General features: G+C 48.8%; 2 protein-coding genes across 5 annotated transcripts in view; both read left to right on the top strand.

Moving 5' to 3' along the window:
- Positions 1-17,023, top strand: part of LOC118370268 (vang-like protein 1) — a 56,203-nt gene that overhangs the window by 32,274 nt on the left and 6,906 nt on the right. Inside the window, exons 4-6 of one of the 2 annotated variants that reach the window (XM_052499317.1) lie at positions 7,389-7,820; positions 9,523-9,698; positions 16,285-16,418. In XM_052499317.1, coding sequence (XP_052355277.1) covers positions 7,389-7,820; positions 9,523-9,698; positions 16,285-16,418 — 742 coding nt within the window. Of the gene's footprint in view, positions 1-7,388; positions 7,821-9,522; positions 9,699-16,284; positions 16,446-17,023 lie in introns of both variants that reach the window. The other variant, XM_052499316.1, reaches the window with a different exon arrangement.
- Positions 9,778-12,693, top strand: LOC127916686 (keratin-associated protein 10-7-like). Of its 3 annotated transcripts, none has more exons than XM_052499322.1 (2): positions 9,778-11,255; positions 11,356-12,693. In XM_052499322.1, the coding sequence occupies exons 1-2, from the start codon at positions 11,058-11,060 to the stop codon at positions 12,091-12,093; spliced, it is 936 nt and encodes a 311-aa protein (XP_052355282.1). In that variant the 5' UTR covers positions 9,778-11,057; the 3' UTR covers positions 12,094-12,693. The 3 variants fall into 3 exon arrangements, with proteins under 3 accessions (XP_052355282.1, XP_052355283.1, XP_052355281.1); XM_052499323.1 differs by having other exon boundaries at positions 9,778-11,289; XM_052499321.1 differs by having other exon boundaries at positions 9,778-11,323.

The following is a 17,023-nucleotide window of genomic DNA, read 5'->3' as shown; positions in this document are numbered from 1 at the left end:
TACTCTCTTAACCGTCTCACCTCCCCTCTATCCAGTGTACTCTCTTTACCGTCTCCCCTCCCCTCTATCCAGTGTACTCTCTTTACCGTCTCCCCTCTCCCCTCCCCTCTATCCAGTGTACTCTCTTTACCGTCTCTCCTCCCCTCTATCCAGTGTACTCTCTTTACCGTCTCCCCTCCCCTCTATCCAGTGTACTCTCTTTACCGTCTCCCCTCCCCTCTATCCAGTGTACTCTCTTTACCGTCTCCCCTCCCCTCTATCCAGTGTACTCTCTTTACCGTCTCCCCTCTCCTCTCCCCTCTATCCAGTGTACTCTCTTTACCGTCTCCCCTCCCCTCTATCCAGTGTACTCTCTTTACCGTCTCTCCTCCCCTCTATCCAGTGTACTCTCTTTACCGTCTCCCCTCCACTCTATCCAGTGTACTCTCTTTACCGTCTCCCCTCCCCGCTATCCAGTGTACTCTCTTAACCGTCTCACCTCCCCTCTATCCAGTGTACTCTCTTTACTGTCTCCCCTCCCCTCTATCCAGTGTACTCTCTTTACTGTCTCCCCTCCCCTCTATCCAGTGTACTCTCTTTACCGTCTCCCCTCTCCCCTCCCCTCTATCCAGTGTACTCTCTTTACCGTCTCTCCTCCCCTCTATCCAGTGTACTCTCTTTACCGTCTCCCCTATCCTCTCCCCTCTCCTCTCCCCTCTATCCAGTGTACTCTCTTTACCGTCTCCCCTCTCCTCTCCCCTCTATCCAGTGTACTCTCTTTACCGTCTCCCCTCTCCTCTCCCCTCTATCCAGTGTACTCTCTTTACCGTCTCCCCTCTCCTCTCCCCTCTATCCAGTGTACTCTCTTTACCGTCTCCCCTCTCCTCTCCCCTCTATCCAGTGTACTCTCTTTACCGTCTCCCCTCTCCTCTCCCCTCTATCCAGTGTACTCTCTTTACCGTCTTCCCTCTCCCCTCCCCTCTATCCAGTGTACTCTCTTTACCGTCTCCCCTCTATCCAGTGTACTCTCTTTACCGTCTCTCCTCTCCCCTCTATCCAGTGTACTCTCTTTACCGTCTCTCCTCCCCTCTATCCAGTGTACTCTCTTTACCGTCTCCCCTCTCCTCTCCCCTCTATCCAGTGTACTCTCTTTACCGTCTCTCCTCTCCCCTCTATCCAGTGTACTCTCTTTACCGTCTCTCCTCTCCTCTCCCCTCTATCCAGTGTACTCTCTTTACCCTCTCCCCTCTCCTCTCCCCTCTATCCAGTGTACTCTCTTTACCGTCTCCCCTCTCCTCTCCCCTCTATCCAGTGTACTCTCTTTACCGTCTCCCCTCTCCTCTCCCCTCTATCCAGTGTACTCTCTTTACCGTCTCCCCTCTCCTCTCCCCTCTATCCAGTGTACTCTCTTTACCGTCTCCCCTCTCCTCTCCCCTCTATCCAGTGTACTCTCTTTACCGTCTCCCCTCTCCTCTCCCCTCTATCCAGTGTACTCTCTTTACCGTCTCCCCTCTCCTCTCCCCTCTATCCAGTGTACTCTCTTTACCGTCTCCCCTCTGCTCTCCCCTCTATCCAGTGTACTCTCTTTACCGTCTCCCCTCTCCCCTCCCCTCTATCCAGTGTACTCTCTTTACCGTCTCCCCTCTCCCCTCCCCTATATCCAGTGTACTCTCTTTACCGTCTCCCCTCTCCTCTCCCCTCTATCCAGTGTACTCTCTTTACCGTCTCCCCTCTCCTCTCTATCCAGTGTACTCTCTTTACCGTCTCTCCTCTCCCCTCTATCCAGTGTAATCTCTTTACCCCCTCCCCTCTATCCAGTGTATTCTCTTTACCGTCTCCCCTCTCCCCTCTATCCAGTGTACTCTCTTTACCGCCTCTCCTCTCCACTCTATCCAGTGTACTCTCTTTACAGTCTCTCCTCTCCTCTCCTCTCCACTCTATCCAGTGTACTCTCTTTACCATCTCTCCTCTCCCCTCTATCCAGTGTACTCTCTTTACCTCCTCTCCACTCTATCCAGTGTACTCTCTTTACCGTCTCTCCTCCCCTCTCCCCTCTATCCAGTGTACTCTCTTTACCGTCTCCCCTCTCCTCTCCCCTCTATCCAGTGTACTCTCTTTACCTCCTCCCCTCTATCCAGTGTACTCTCTTTACCGTCTCCCTCCCTCTCCCCTCTATCCAGTGTACTCTCTTTACCGTCTCCCCTCTCCTCTCCCCTCTATCCAGTGTACTCTCTTTACCGTCTCCCCTCTCCTCTCCCCTCTATCCAGTGTACTCTCTTTACCGTCTCTCCTCTCCCCTCTATCCAGTGTACTCTCTTTACCGTCTCTCCTCTCCCCTCTATCCAGTGTACTCTCTTTACCGTCTCTCCTCTCCTCTCCCCTCTATCCAGTGTACTCTCTTTACAGTCTCTCCTCTCCTCTCCACTCTATCCAGTGTACTCTCTTTACAGTCTCTCCTCTCCTCTCCACTCTATCCAGTGTACTCTCTTTACAGTCTCTCCTCTCCTCTCCACTCTATCCAGTGTACTCTCTTTACCGTCTCTCCTCTCCCCTCTATCCAGTGTACTCTCTTTACCGTCTCTCCTCTCCCCTCTATCCAGTGTACTCTCTTTACCGTCTCTCCTCTCCTCTATCCAGTGTACTCTCTTTACCGTCTCTCCTCTCCACTCTATCCAGTGTACTCTCTTTACCGTCTCTCCTCCCATCTCCCCTCTATCCAGTGTACTCTCTTTACCGTCTCCCCTCTCCTCTCCCCTCTATCCAGTGTACTCTCTTTACCGTCTCTCCTCTCCTCTCCCCTCTATCCAGTGTACTCTCTTTACCGCCTCTCCTCTCCACTCTATCCAGTGTACTCTCTTTACAGTCTCTCCTCTCCTCTCCACTCTATCCAGTGTACTCTCTTTACAGTCTCTCCTCTCCTCTCCACTCTATCCAGTGTACTCTCTTTACAGTCTCTCCTCTCCACTCTATCCAGTGTACTCTCTTTACAGTCTCTCCTCTCCACTCTATCCAGTGTACTCTCTTTACCGTCTCTCCTCTCCACTCTATCCAGTGTACTCTTTACCGTCTTTACCGTGTACTCTCCTCTCCACTCTATCCAGTGTACTCTCTTTACCGTCTCTCCTCCCATCTCCCCTCTATCCAGTGTACTCTCTTTACCGTCTCCCCTCTCCTCTCCCCTCTATCCAGTGTACTCTCTTTACCGTCTCTCCTCTCCCCTCTATCCAGTGTACTCTCTTTACCGTCTCTCCTCTCCTCTCCCCTCTATCCAGTGTACTCTCTTTACCGCCTCTCCTCTCCACTCTATCCAGTGTACTCTCTTTACCGCCTCTCCTCTCCACTCTATCCAGTGTACTCTCTTTACCGCCTCTCCTCTCCACTCTATCCAGTGTACTCTCTTTACCGCCTCTCCTCTCCACTCTATCCAGTGTACTCTCTTTACCGTCTCTCCTCCCCTCTCCACTCTATCCAGTGTACTCTCTTTACCGTCTCTCCTCCCCTCTCCCCTCTATCCAGTGTACTCTCTTTACCGTCTCTCCTCCCCTCTCCCCTCTATCCAGTGTACTCTCTTTACCGTCTCTCCTCCCCTCTCCCCTCTATCCAGTGTACTCTCTTTACCGTCTCCCCTCTCCTCTCCCCTCTATCCAGTGTACTCTCTTTACCGTCTCTCCTCTCCCCTCTATCCAGTGTACTCTCTTTACCGTCTCCCCTCTCCCCTCTATCCAGTGTAGTCTCTTTACCATCTCTCCTCTCCTCTCCCTTCTATCCAGTGTACTCTCTTTACCGTCTCTCCTCCCCTCTATCCAGTGTACTCTCTTTACCGTCTCTCCTCTCCTCTCCCCTCTATCCAGTGTACTCTCTTTACCGTCTCCCCTCTCCTCTCCCCCCTCTTTCTGAATGCGTATCAGCGTGTGGGAGAGAACATGTCAAATTGGATGTTTCAATGGCTATTCAGCTGACTTTTCACTGTATAACCTCTCCCCCACCACCATAGAGGTGTTGGTGAATCACCGCAGGTTTCTGATTAGGGTGGATGTTGTGGATAGGCCTGACACGTGTGTGTGTGTGTGTGTGTGTGGGGGGGGAAGGATGTAATACTCTACAATCTCTCTCCCTTCTCTCTCATTCACCTTTTCTCCTGTCTCCCTTCGGCTCTCCTCTCTCGCTATTTTGTCTGCCCCCTTTCCTCCTCTGTGTGTATGTGATGGTGAATGTGTTGAATGGTAGTGGTGCCAGCCAGGTGCAGGCATCTCTCTCTGCTTTTAGATCAGCGTCCTGATGATTCTCTAGTCCTATCAGGAGATTTGGGTCAGTGTTATACTCAGGCAAGCACAGGGAAACCCAAGGCAGGCAAGGGCCCAAACTTCCCCATCCAAAATCCCTGGTTGGTACGGGACGACCAATGGAAAACCCTTAAGGTGTGTTTCTCTAGATCACTTCATCAAAATGAGATGATTGATTTAAAATGGGGTTATCATTCTCTATTTGGAATCATTCTATTCTTAAAGCCATCTCTGTGTCTCTCTCTCTCTTGCTCTCTCTCTCTCTGTGTTTTGAAGTATCCATTGTTTCACACTCTCACCATGGAGTGGCAAAGGACCTCTTCAACACACGTTAGTGTTAATGAGGGCTCTCTTATACATACACACTCTCACACAGTTGAGAGCTGCATCAATTCCCTTGCCTCTCCTCCTCTACCCCTTTCCCCACTCATTACTGTGGCAGGTTTGGGTTTGTAGGTCAGGTAATAACCCTGGTGTGTTCTCTGTGGACACACAGCTCTTCCTGGTTCAGTGGGGAGGTGGAGACTTTGCTATGGGCTGTGGTGGTAGAGTTAAGGTGCTGATGCTCTACACCACCCGCAAACTACACAATGGGGTCAGCTGACTCCTATAACAGAAGCACAGCATGGAACTGTTGAAATTGCACTGAAATATGTTCCAGTGTTGAATGGTGCAGTTCAAGCCAGCCATGTGACCTGAACATTCAATCAGATGTGGATGTTTGTTTTCCACCTAAATGGAAATGTGCAGTTACATAACAACCACCTTTGTCTTGACCCTGTGACCTCCTCGCCCCAAAGGTCATACAGCAGCTCTACACTGATTTACAGCCTACCCATTGGTCCATTATAAGGATTATTCTCTGGAGGCCAGACTCACTGGACTAATGGGTATTTACGACTGTCAGGATGTGTTATCGGTCAGGATTGTATCAGGAATGTTATCCGTTAGGTGGGTCAGTTTTACTGTTTCAGATAAGAACCTGGACATTTGACTGTGTCGTCAACCCCTCCCTTGGCCTGCTTGAATTGGCAGAAAGTCTTGCTAAAAGAGGTTTTATTACTAAAATGATGGAATTCAGCATGTAGGAATGGAGGAGTGACGGAGGTGTAGTTTCTATGGGGTACACATCACCAAACACAGACACAACCTATTCCCCCTTAGGAGACTGAAAAGATTTGGCATGGGTCCTCAGATCCTCAAAAGGTTCTACAGCTGCACCATCGAGAGCATCCTGACTGGTTGCATCACTGCCTGGTTTGTCAACTGCTCGGCCTCCGACTGCAAGGCACTACAGAGGGTAGTGTGTACGGCCCAGTGCATCACTGGTGCCAAGCTTCCTGACATCCAGGAACCCTATATACCAGTTGGCGTCAGGAAGGCCCTAAAAATGATCAAAGACTCCAGCCACCCTAGTCATAGACTGTTCTCTGCTACCACACGGTAAGCGGTACCGGAGCGCCACGTCTAGGTCCAAGAGGCTTCTAAACAGCTTCTACCCTGAAACCGTAAGACTCCTATATACAGGTACCCACTGTATATAGCCTCCACATTGACTCTGTACCAGTACCCCCTGTATATAGCCTCCACATTGACTCTGTACCGGTACCCCTTGTGTAGAGCCTCCACATTGACTCTGTACCGGTGCCCCCTGTTTATAGCCTCCACATTGACTCTGTAATGGTACCCCCTGTGTATAGCCTCCACATTGACTCTGTAATGGTACCCCCTGTGTATAGCCTCCACATTGACTCTGTACCGGTACCCCCTGTGTATAGCCTCCATATTGACTCTGTAATGGTACCCCCTGTGTATAGCCTCCACATTGACTCTGTACCGGTGCCCCCTGTTTATAGCCTCCACATTGACTATGTACCGGTACCCCCTGTATATAGTCATGCTATTGTTATTTTACTGCTGCTCTTAATTAATTGTTACTTTTATTTCTTATTTTTGTAGATATTTTTCTTAACTGCGTTGTTGGTTAAGGGCTTGTAAGTAATCATTTCATTAAGGTCTTCACTTGTTGTATTCTGCGCATGTGACAAATACAATTTAGATTTTATATGTCTCACTTGGTGCTCTCTGACTTCATTCAATTTTGATCTCCTTTTGAAGTTGAACACAATGTAATAACCATGGTGGGTTTTCTGTAAGGGGCTTGGGATAGGGACATCAAATACACTTGTAATGTATTGAACCCACAACAGCAACACATAACTAAATGTAGTTTGTCTCTGGACACTGCAGTAGGAGCTGGCCTGATTACAGTGGGATATTAACTGTGGATGCTGCATCTTTCCGACTGGGGATAGAGTGTCTCTGTAAAGCTTGGCCTTCTAGTGTTCTGCCTCCTTCTGCCCATCCTGTGCTGTTTTAACTCCTAGGGCCATGGGACAGAGAGAACCCCCCCCCCCCACACACACACACACACACACACACACACACACACACACACACACACTGTGCAGCCCCCTATACAGATGGATGGTAAATGCATCCTGTATGAATTCCCTTTTTCTCCCCTCTGCTATTTTTAGCTGCCTGCTGATTTTAAATTGGAGTCTGCTGAGGAAATCAAATCATGCTCCATCTGTTGTCGTTGGGGAACAAGGGAAAGAGCAGCAAGATGGATAGATAGTCTCTGGTCTTGTCTGTCCAGTCTCCCTGTTGGTTTGTATTGGGTAGCCCTCTCTGTCAGCTCAGTTAGCAGTCTACACTGTGGGCCTGTGTTGGTACAGTGTTATAAAGGCTCTTATCTGTGTTGTTTTAGTAGCTCTCGCCAGTCACAAATGACCTTTATTATCTGTGGTTGCCAGAAAACAGACGTCAGCGCCTCGCGTACCCCAGGCAGTCAGTCCATTCTGTTTTCTTTTTCCATTTCCCATCATTCTTTCTCTTGTTCTCTAACTCTTTGTTTGCTCGTCCTCCCTTCCCTGGTTGACTTTTGAACGGAAATGAGCACAGCTTTAAGCTGTCTATAGAAATGAGCCTAGAGTAGACAATTCCAGCCTGACTTGCCAGATTTATAACTTTTCCTGTCTCTAATAAATTTGACTCTAGTAGCAACATGCTCATATGCTACAGTATTTAACACTGACTCCTCTCTCTTCCCCCCCCTCCCAGGATGACAACTGGGGCGAGACCACCACGGCCGTCACGGGGACGTCGGAACACAGCCTGTCCCAAGAGGACATTGTCCGGATCACCAAGGACCTGGAGGACAGCGTGGGCCTGGACTGCCGGCGCTACTTTAGCCTGACCCTGGCTGTGGTTCTGGGCCTGCTGGTCTTCCTCACTCCCCTGGCCTTCCTGGCTCTCCCCCACCTCCTCTGGCCTGACAAGCTCCTGGTGTGCGGCACGGCCTGCGAGGGCCTCTTTATTTCCGTGGCGTTTAAGCTGTTGATACTGCTGTTGGCCGTGTGGGCGCTGTTCTTCCGGGCTCCGCGCGCCGGCCTGCCCCGTGTGTTTGTGTTCAGAGCGCTGCTGGCCGTGCTGGTGCTGCTGTTCGTTGTGTCCTACTGGCTGTTCTATGGCGTAAGGATACTGGACTCCCAGGTACAGTAGAGAGAGCGAGAGACTCACACTCAGTGTTTGTAATGCGTCTAATTACTGGCCACCACATCTGCCTCTTCAAGTATTCAGTTTGTTTGGCATTGCTTTCATCTGTGTAGATCTCTTGTCATGAATGTGTGTGTACCACAGGAGGATTGGTGGCACCTTAATTGGGGAGGACGGGGTCGTGGTAATGACTGGAGCGGAATAAGTGGAATGTTATGTAACACATGGTTTCTATGTGTCTGCTATTCCATTCACTCTGTTCCAGCCATTATTATGAGCCGTCCTCCCCTCTGCAGCCTCCACTGGTGTGTTCCTACAGTCGTGGCCAAAAGTTTTGAGAATGACACACACTACATTTCACAAAGTTTGCTGCCTCAGTGTCTTTAGATATTTTTGTCAGATGTTACTATGGAATACTGAAGTATAATTACAAGCATTTCATAAGTGTCAAAGGCTTTTATTGACAATTACAATTAGTTGATGCAAAGTCAATATTTGCAGTGTTGACCCTTCTTTTTCAAGACCTCTGCAATCCACCCTGGCATGCTGTCAATTAACTTCTGGGCCACATCCTGACTGATGGCAGCCCATTCTTGCATAATCAATGCTTGGAGTTTGTCCGAATTTGTGAGGTTTTGTTTGTCCACTCGCCTCTTGAGAATTGACCACAAGTTCTCAATGGGATTAAGGTCTGGGGAGTTTCCTGGCCATGGATCCAAAATATCAATGTTTTGTTCCCCAAGCCACTTAGTTATCACTTTTGCCTTATGGCAAGGTGCTCCATCATGCTGGAAAAGGCATTGTTCATCACCAAACTATTCCTGGATGGTTGGGAGAAGTTGCTCTCGGAGGATGTGTTCTTAGGCAAAATTGTGAGTGAGCCCACTCCCTTGGCTGAGAAGCAACCTCACACATGAATGGTCTCAGGATACTTTACTGTTGGCATGACACAGGACTGATGGTTGCGCTCACCTTGTCTTCTCCGGACAAGTTTTTTCCGGAGGCCCCAAACAATCGGAAAGGGGATTCATTAGAGAAAATCACTTTACCCCAGTCCTCAGCAGTCCAATCCCTGTACCTTTTGCAGAATATCAGTCTGTCCCTGATGTTTTTCCTGGAGAGAAGTGGCTTCTTTGCTGCCCTTCTTGACACCAGGCTATCCTCCAAGTCTTTGCCTTTGTTCTTGATGATCCGATAATGGTTGATTTAGGTGCAATCTTACTGGCAGCAATATCCTTGCCTGTGAAGCCCTTTTTGTGCAAAGCAATGATGACGGCACGTGTTTCCTTGCAGGTAACCATGTTTGACAGAGGAAGAACAATGATTTCAAGCACCACCCTCCTTTTGAAGCTTCCAGTCTGTTATTCAAACTCAATCAGCATGACAGAGTGATCTCCAGCCTTGTTCTCGTCAACACTCACACCTGTGTAAACGAGAGAATCACTGACATGTCAGCTGGTCCTTTTGTGGCAGGGCTGAAATGCAGTGGAAATGTTTTTGGGGGATTCAGTTCCTTTGCATGCCAAGGAGGGGAGTGATCAGATGAATTGCATTCTGGAGTATATGCAAATTGCCATCATACAAACTGAGGCAGCAGACTTTGTGAAAATTAATATTTGTGTCATTCTCAAAACCTTTGGCCACGACTGTATGTAGTGTATTGACACTAACAGCTGCTCGGTTGTCTTGTTGTTCCCAGGATGAGAACTACCAGGGCATCGTGCAGTACGCTGTGTCTCTAGTGGACGCTCTGCTCTTCATCCACTACCTGGCCATCGTTCTGCTGGAGCTCAGGCAGCTGCAGCCCGCCTTCTCTGTCTGCGTCACGCGCTCCACCGACGGAGAGACACGCCACTACAACCTGGGCCAGCTCAGGTGAGATGAGGAGGGAGAGGGTGGGTGAGCGAGGGGGGGCAGGGGAAGGGAGACTGATGGGGGGGGGGGGCGCGAGAGGAGATACTTTCAAGGAATTATGACTGGACAACTCATTGGGTAGAGCAGGCTGAGAAGGAGAGAGCAGAGAAAAGAAAGTAAGAGGTGTGTGTGTGTGTGTGTGTGTGTGTGTGAGATGAGTAATAGAAGTAATAAGCCAGAGAGAACAGCTCAGACTAGAAGAACCTGGTCTGTAATGACTGTCCTTTTGATGTGCCGTCTGACTGTACTAGGAAGAGGTTTTACCTCATGACGAGTTGCTGAAAGATGTAGTAAGACTGTCTCATGTCCCCTTTTGTGGGGGCCTCAAACATAACATATGTTGGTATTATGCCGGGGCCCTCTGTTTCACCTTTGTCTACCTCAGTACAGTGGCAGATGATGGACATGTAAAGTGCTTTAGCCTCTGCTTCACTAGTGTTGTTAGTCTGCCCTGGGGCTGTTGACGCTCATAAAGCGCCTTGCTATTTTCCTCAGCTGGCCAACGCAGCATCACTCTCTCTGTTGTCTGTATGCACTTGTAAACAAACAGCTAATTAGTGCTCCCTACAGGCCACACTGAGCATCTGGTCAGAGAAGATTCATACTAAACACACTCATAACACACGCACAGATTCTCAGGTTCCAGTGGAGACTGGGTGTGTTTCCAGCCATTTACCCATGCCTGTCCTCCTCCATTCCCAGGCAACTGGTGAGGACATTCCTCTGTGTCTGGCAGGCAGGCTGTCTGGCAAGTGTCTGATGGGATATCAGAACAATGAACCTGTCCAGGAGGCTTGTTCTCCTGTCTGACTCTGACCTGGCTGTTCTTTGATGCCAATCTCAGGGCAGAAGAAGCCTGAGGAAATGCTCAAGATCCTAACACCAACATTACCAGAGATTCACCTCTGCAAGAATCTTGCTATTCTCCTCATTAATTGGCCCCCATCTCCAGTGTGGTCTACCATAAGAAGTCGCTACTTATGGTAGAGAAGAGCCACAGGCAACCGAGGCACAGTCAGGCTCATATCTAGGCCAGTGTTTGGGCTTTATTGGTTCGTCTCCTCTCTCTGCTGTAGTTTAATAATTGATCAAAGTACCGAGCACCGGAGACCCTGACTGCTCAAAGTGCTGCCTTAGTCACAATGGGTGTATATAGTGTAGTTAACTTTAGGAAGTTGGTTTAGTGGTTTGTACTTGTTTTGTGGTAATGCACAACTGCGTGTGTCTGATCAAACGTCTTCATACAGTATGTATAAATGAATCATAGCTTTAATTGGATTTAAAACTTGAAAGTTGTTTTAGTGTGCCTTTGTTTTGGCGATGTCAGAATGTGTCTGTCTGTGTGCCATACCAGCGGTGTGTCTCTGTCTGTCTGTGTGCCATGCCAGCGGTGTGTCCCTGTGTGCCATGCAGGCGGTGTGTCTCTGTCTGTCTGTGTGCCATGCCAGCGGTGTGTCTCTGTCTGTCTGTGTGCCATGCCAGCGGTGTGTCTCTGTCTGTCTGTGTGCCATGCCAGCGGTGTGTCTCTGTCTGTCTGTGTGCCATGCCAGCGGTGTGTCTCTGTCTGTCTGTGTGCCATGCCAGCGGTGTGTCTCTGTCTGTCTGTGTGCCATGCCAGCGGTGTGTCTGTCTGTCTGTGTGCCATGCCAGCGGTGTGTCTCTGTCTGTCTGTGTGCCATGCCAGCGGTGTGTCTCTGTCTGTCTGTGTGCCATGCCAGCGGTGTGTCTCTGTCTGTCTGTGTGCCATGCCAGCGGTGTGTCTCTGTCTGTCTGTGTGCCATGCCAGCGGTGTGTCTCTGTCTGTCTGTGTGCCATGCCAGCGGTGTGTCTCTGTCTGTCTGTGTGCCATGCCAGCGGTGTGTCTCTGTGTGCCATGCCAGCGGTGTGTCTCTGTGTGCCATGCCGGCGGTGTGTCTCTGTGTGCCATGCCGGCGGTGTGTCTCTGTGTGCCATGCAGGCGGTGTGTCTCTGTCTGTCTGTGTGCCATGCCAGCGGTGTGTCTCTGTCTGTCTGTGTGCCATGCCAGCGGTGTGTCTCTGTGTGCCATGCCAGCGGTGTGTCTGTCTGTCTGTGTGCCATGCCAGCGGTGTGTCTCTGTGTGCCATGCCAGCGGTGTGTCTCTGTGTGCCATGCAGGCGGTGTGTCTCTGTCTGTCTGTGTAACATACCAGCGGTGTGTCTCTGTCTGTCTGTGTAACATACCAGCGGTGTGTCTCTGTCTGTGTAACATACCAGTGGTGTGTCTCTGTCTGTGTAACATACCAGTGGTCTGTCTGTCTGTCTGTGTAACATACCAGCGGTCTGTCTCTGTCTGTCTGTGTAACATACCAGCGGTCTGTCTCTGTCTGTCTGTGTAACATGCCAGCGGTGTGTGTCTGTCTGTGTAACATACCAGCGGTCTTTCTCTGTCTGTGTAACATGCCAGCGGTGTGTCTGTGTAACATAACAGCGGTGTGTCTCTGTCTGTCTGTCTGTGTAACATACCAGCGGTCTGTCTCTGTAACATGCCAGCGGTGTGTGTCTGTTTGTGTACCATACCAGTGGTGTCTGTCTGTCTGTGTAACATACCAGCGGTCTGTCTCTGTCTGTCTGTGTAACATACCAGCGGTCTGTCTCTGTCTGTCTGTGTAACATACCAGCGGTCTGTCTCTGTCTGTCTGTGTAACATACCAGCGGTCTGTCTCTGTCTGTCTGTGTAACATACCAGCGGTCTGTCTCTGTCTGTCTGTGTACCATAGCAGCAATATGTTTATACATCCATGTATTTGACATCGTAGTTGTGGGTTTGTGAACCCACCTGCCTCCTCCATATGTTCACGACCACGGCAGGACGAAGGGTGTTAGTGGATGTTTTCTCTGTATCAGTCATATGGGATATCCAGCACTACTCTGAGATGAATCCCAGGATTGAATGCCTCTATAGGGGACACACAGCTGCTGCAAGTCTACACAATACTCCCTGCAGTGGTAAAGCTGCTTTATATATATATATATATATATATATATATAATAGTGCCTTCAGAAAGTGTTCACATGCCTTTTTCCACCTTTTTTTGTTACAATTGGGATTTAATTGTCTTATTTATTTTTTAAATCTTTACAAAATACAAAGAAAAATTATATATATTTTTAAGATGAATTAAAAAATAAAACCGTATCTTGATTACATAGATATTCACCCCCTGAGCCAATACCTTTTGGCAGCGATTACAGCTGTGAGTCTTTCTGGGGCAGTCTCGAAGAGCTTTCCACACCTGGATTGTACAATGTTTACCCATTTTTATTATTTTTGAAATTCTTCAAGCTCTGTCAAGTTGGTTGATGATCATTGCTAAACAGCCATTTTCAAGTCTCGCCATAGATTTTCAAGTAGATTTAAGTCAAAACTGTAACAAAGCCACTCAGGAACATTCAATGCAACTCCAGTGTATATTTGGGCCTTGAGATTTAGGTTTATTGTCCTGCTGAAAGGTGAATTTGTCTCCCAGTGTCTGTTGGAAAGCAGACTGAACCAGGTTTTCCTCTAGGATTTTGTCTGTGTTTAGCTCTATTCCATTTATTTTTAACCAGAAAAACCCTCCCTAGTCCTTGCTGATGACAAGCATATCCATAACATGATGCAGCCATCACCATGCTTGAAAATATCAAGTGGTAATCAGTGAGTGATGTTTTCAGTTGGATTTTCCCCAAACAAAACGCTTTGTATTCAGGACAAAATTACTTTAGTGCCTTATTGGAAACCGGATGCATGTTTGGGAATATTTTTTATTCTGTACAGACTTCCTTCTTTTCACTCTGTCATTTAGATTAGTATTGTGGAGTAACTACAATGTTGTTGATCCATCCTCAGTTTTCTCCTATCACAGCCATTAAACTCTGTAACTGTTTTAAAATCACTATTGGCCTCATGGTGAAATCCCTGAGCAGTTTCCTTCCTCTGCGGCAACTGAGTTAGGATGGACGCCTGTATCATTGCGGTGACAGGGTGTATTGACACACCATCCAAAGTGTAATTTAATAACTTCACCACGCTCAAAGATATGTTTTTGTATTGTAGGGACCTTACAGATAATTGTATGCGTGGTACAGATATGGAGTAATCATAAAAAAATCTAATTTTGTAAACATTCAGAAAAACAATTCCAATTTGACATTGTGGGGTATTATGTGTAGATCAGTGGCACACAATCTAAATAGTATCCATTTTAAATTCAGGCTGTGACACAACAAAGTGGAAAAAGTCCAGGCTTCTGCATACTTTCTGAGGTCACTGTGTGTGTGTGTGTATATATGTATGTGTGTGTATATATGTATGTGTGTGTATATATATATATGTGTATGTGTGTGTATGTATATATGTGTCCATATTGTCCTGTCACTTAGCCTGACATTTCCCCTGCGTCAGCACTGGGTGTGTAAAGTTGCATGCATACCTCCCCCCCCCCAATGTCACGGCTGTTAGGACGTCCCAAGAGTTTCAATCTCACTCACTCACTCACTCACTCACTCACTCACTCACACACACACACACACACACACACACACACACACACACACACACACACACACACACACGTGGAACGGTACACAGCAGTAAACCTTTCTCATGGTGTAGTATCAATAGGGGAATAAAGAGGATGGGTTAGAGGAGAGGCCTGTGTCTGTCTACAGAGGGGGACAGTAGCCTCAGTGTGCTGCCTGGCTGCCCCAGGGGGAAATAGGAAGCACATGCTTCCAGGCCGGCACGTGGTACTTCCTCACTGACTCGGTCTGCAACAGTAAAGTTAGCGCCCTCGCTCGTCTTAACAAATGACATGAGTCCCTGGTAGAGGAAGGGAGGGGAGAGGGAGGAGAAAGGCCTGCCCTGTGCTTCTGTAGGCCTGTGAAAATCTGCTTGCATCTGCTGCTGCTCTGTTAGTGGGCCCAACGCAGTTACAACGCAGAGGAACTGGGCTCTGACTGTGTCTCAGCAGCGTACTAACAGGGCTAGATTGGATCAGTAGGCTACAATGAGCTACAGCAGAAAATTATCCCTGGCATTTCTAGATCAAAACCGTAAAGGCCCGTAAACAAAATGGATACACACGCTTAATGAATTGGTATTGTGTATCTGGCTAATCAGCACTGGTACATTGATCACTTGACTACATGTCTGTGTAGACAATGACTTAGAGATGTGTTCAGGCCATACTCTGTTGCAACATAATGGATTGCTAAAGCACAAGAACAGAACATGTATGTAAAGTCTCAACTGGTGAAATATTGCAGTCTTTGAGAGGCAAGACATGGCATGTTGTGCCGGGACATGGCGTCCATGCTGCAGCAGCAATAGGAAGTAGTCTGTCTCTCTCTAACCTCAGCCGCTCTCTCCCAGCAGTGCTGTGAGGTTCTGTTCTGGTTTAATTTGACAGAGCCTAGACAGCAGGGATATGTCCCTGTGTTCAGGGGGCTGGGTTTAATGATAACATGATGGCTCAAAGTAACACAGTCACACTCACATTCCTGGTGCTTATGACTCCACTCCTCTCTCAATCTTCCTCTTTCTCTCCATCTCTCTCTCTCTCTCCCTTTATCTATGTCTCTCTCTCTCTCTGTGTGTGTCTCTCTCTCTGTCGGTCTCTCTCTCTCTCTGTCTCTCTCTCTGTGTCTGTCTCTCTCTCTCTCTCTCTTGATCGTGGATTTTATTAGCTTAAGTTAAAAAAATGTATCCTCTATGTCCAGGTTCCAAGTAATTATCCTTATTCTTTCTGTGTGTGCCTGCGTGTGTGTGTGCCTGCGTGTGTGTGTGCCTGCGTGTGTGTGTGCCTGCGTGTGTGTGTGCCTGCGTGTGTGTGTGCCTGCGTGTGTGTGTGCCTGCGTGTGTGTGTGCCTGCGTGTGTGTGTGCCTGCGTGTGTGTGTGCCTGCGTGTGTGTGTGCCTGCGTGTGTGTGTGCCTGCGTGTGTGTGTGTGTGTGCTGCGTGTGTGTGTGCCTGCGTGTGTGTGTGCCTGCGTGTGTGTGTGCCTGCGTGTGTGTGTGCGTGCGTGTGTGTGTGCCTGCGTGTGTGTGTGCCTGCGTGTGTGTGTGCCTGCGTGTGTGTGTGCCTGCGTGTGTGTGTGTGCGTGTGTGTGTGTGTGCCTGCGTGTGTGTGTGTGTGCCTGCGTGTGTGCGTGTGCCTGCGTGTGTGCGTGTGCCTGCGTGTGTGTGTGTGCCTGCGTGTGTGTGTGTGCGTGCGCGTGTGTGTGCCTGCGTGTGTGTGTGTGCCTGCGTGTGTGTGTGTGTGTGTGTGTGCCTGCGTGTGTGTGTGCCTGTGTGTGTGCCTGCGTGTGTGTGTGTGCCTGCGTGTGTGTGTGTGTGTGCGTGTGTGTGTGCCTGTGTGTGTGTGCCTGCGTGCGTGTGTGTGCCTGCGTGCGTGTGTGTGTGTGTGCCTGCGTGTGTGCCTGCGTGTGTGTGCCTGCGTGTGTGTGTGTGCCTGCGTGTGTGTGTGTGTGTGCCTGCGTGTGTGTGTGTGCCTGCGTGTGTGTGTGTGCCTGCGTGTGTGTGTGTGTGTGCCTGCGTGTGTGTGCTCAGTATTCAGCGGGCGGCATTGGCCATCATAGAGAACTACTACAGGGACTTCTCTGTCCACAACCCGGCCCTGCTCACCGCCTCGAAGTCCCGGGCCGCTAAGCACCTGGCCGGCCTTAAGGTCTATAATGTGGATGGTGAGTTCCCGGCATCCCCCGCATCTGGTGAGTGCATGGAGACTCCTTGGGTTTATCTATCCATTTCTTCTATATCTGTTTCTCTTATCTGTCCTTTGGGCTTGATGTTTGACTCTCTCCTCTCCTCGGTTGCTCTCTAACGCCAAACTGAAAGCTTACCTTTTGGACAGTAAGTTCAGTAGTTGTCTCTCACTAAAACCCTGCATCTCTGAACACTGTCTGGACTCACTGACTAACCCGCCTCTCTCTCACTGGAGCTGCACACCAAACCAATCCCCTCCCTTGCTCTCCACTGTAATCGGCATGCCTCATTGGTTTAGAGACACAGCTGTGAAATGATTAAACTCGTTTGTGTAGGCCACACCCAAAACATGTGATGTCGCTATCGACGTTGACCCAGTGACGATTTATCGCTGCTTCTATTTACTAGTGTGTTATACATTTTCACTTTTAGCTGAACACTTGCTTTGACTGTTTCTGATATGGAAAAATAATTTGTCAAATCAGCTCTGGGCAAGAGCGAAATCTAATAGGATATCTGGAGAGAGGGAAACTAAATAAATGCATTTGTTTGAACATGTTTTGAAGTGAAGAGGCATCAGGAC

Source organism: Oncorhynchus keta, chromosome 37 (assembly GCF_023373465.1).
Source record: "Oncorhynchus keta strain PuntledgeMale-10-30-2019 chromosome 37, Oket_V2, whole genome shotgun sequence".
NCBI classification, from domain to species: Eukaryota; Metazoa; Chordata; class Actinopteri; order Salmoniformes; family Salmonidae; genus Oncorhynchus; species Oncorhynchus keta.
This window is presented reverse-complemented; position numbering and strand designations above follow the sequence as displayed.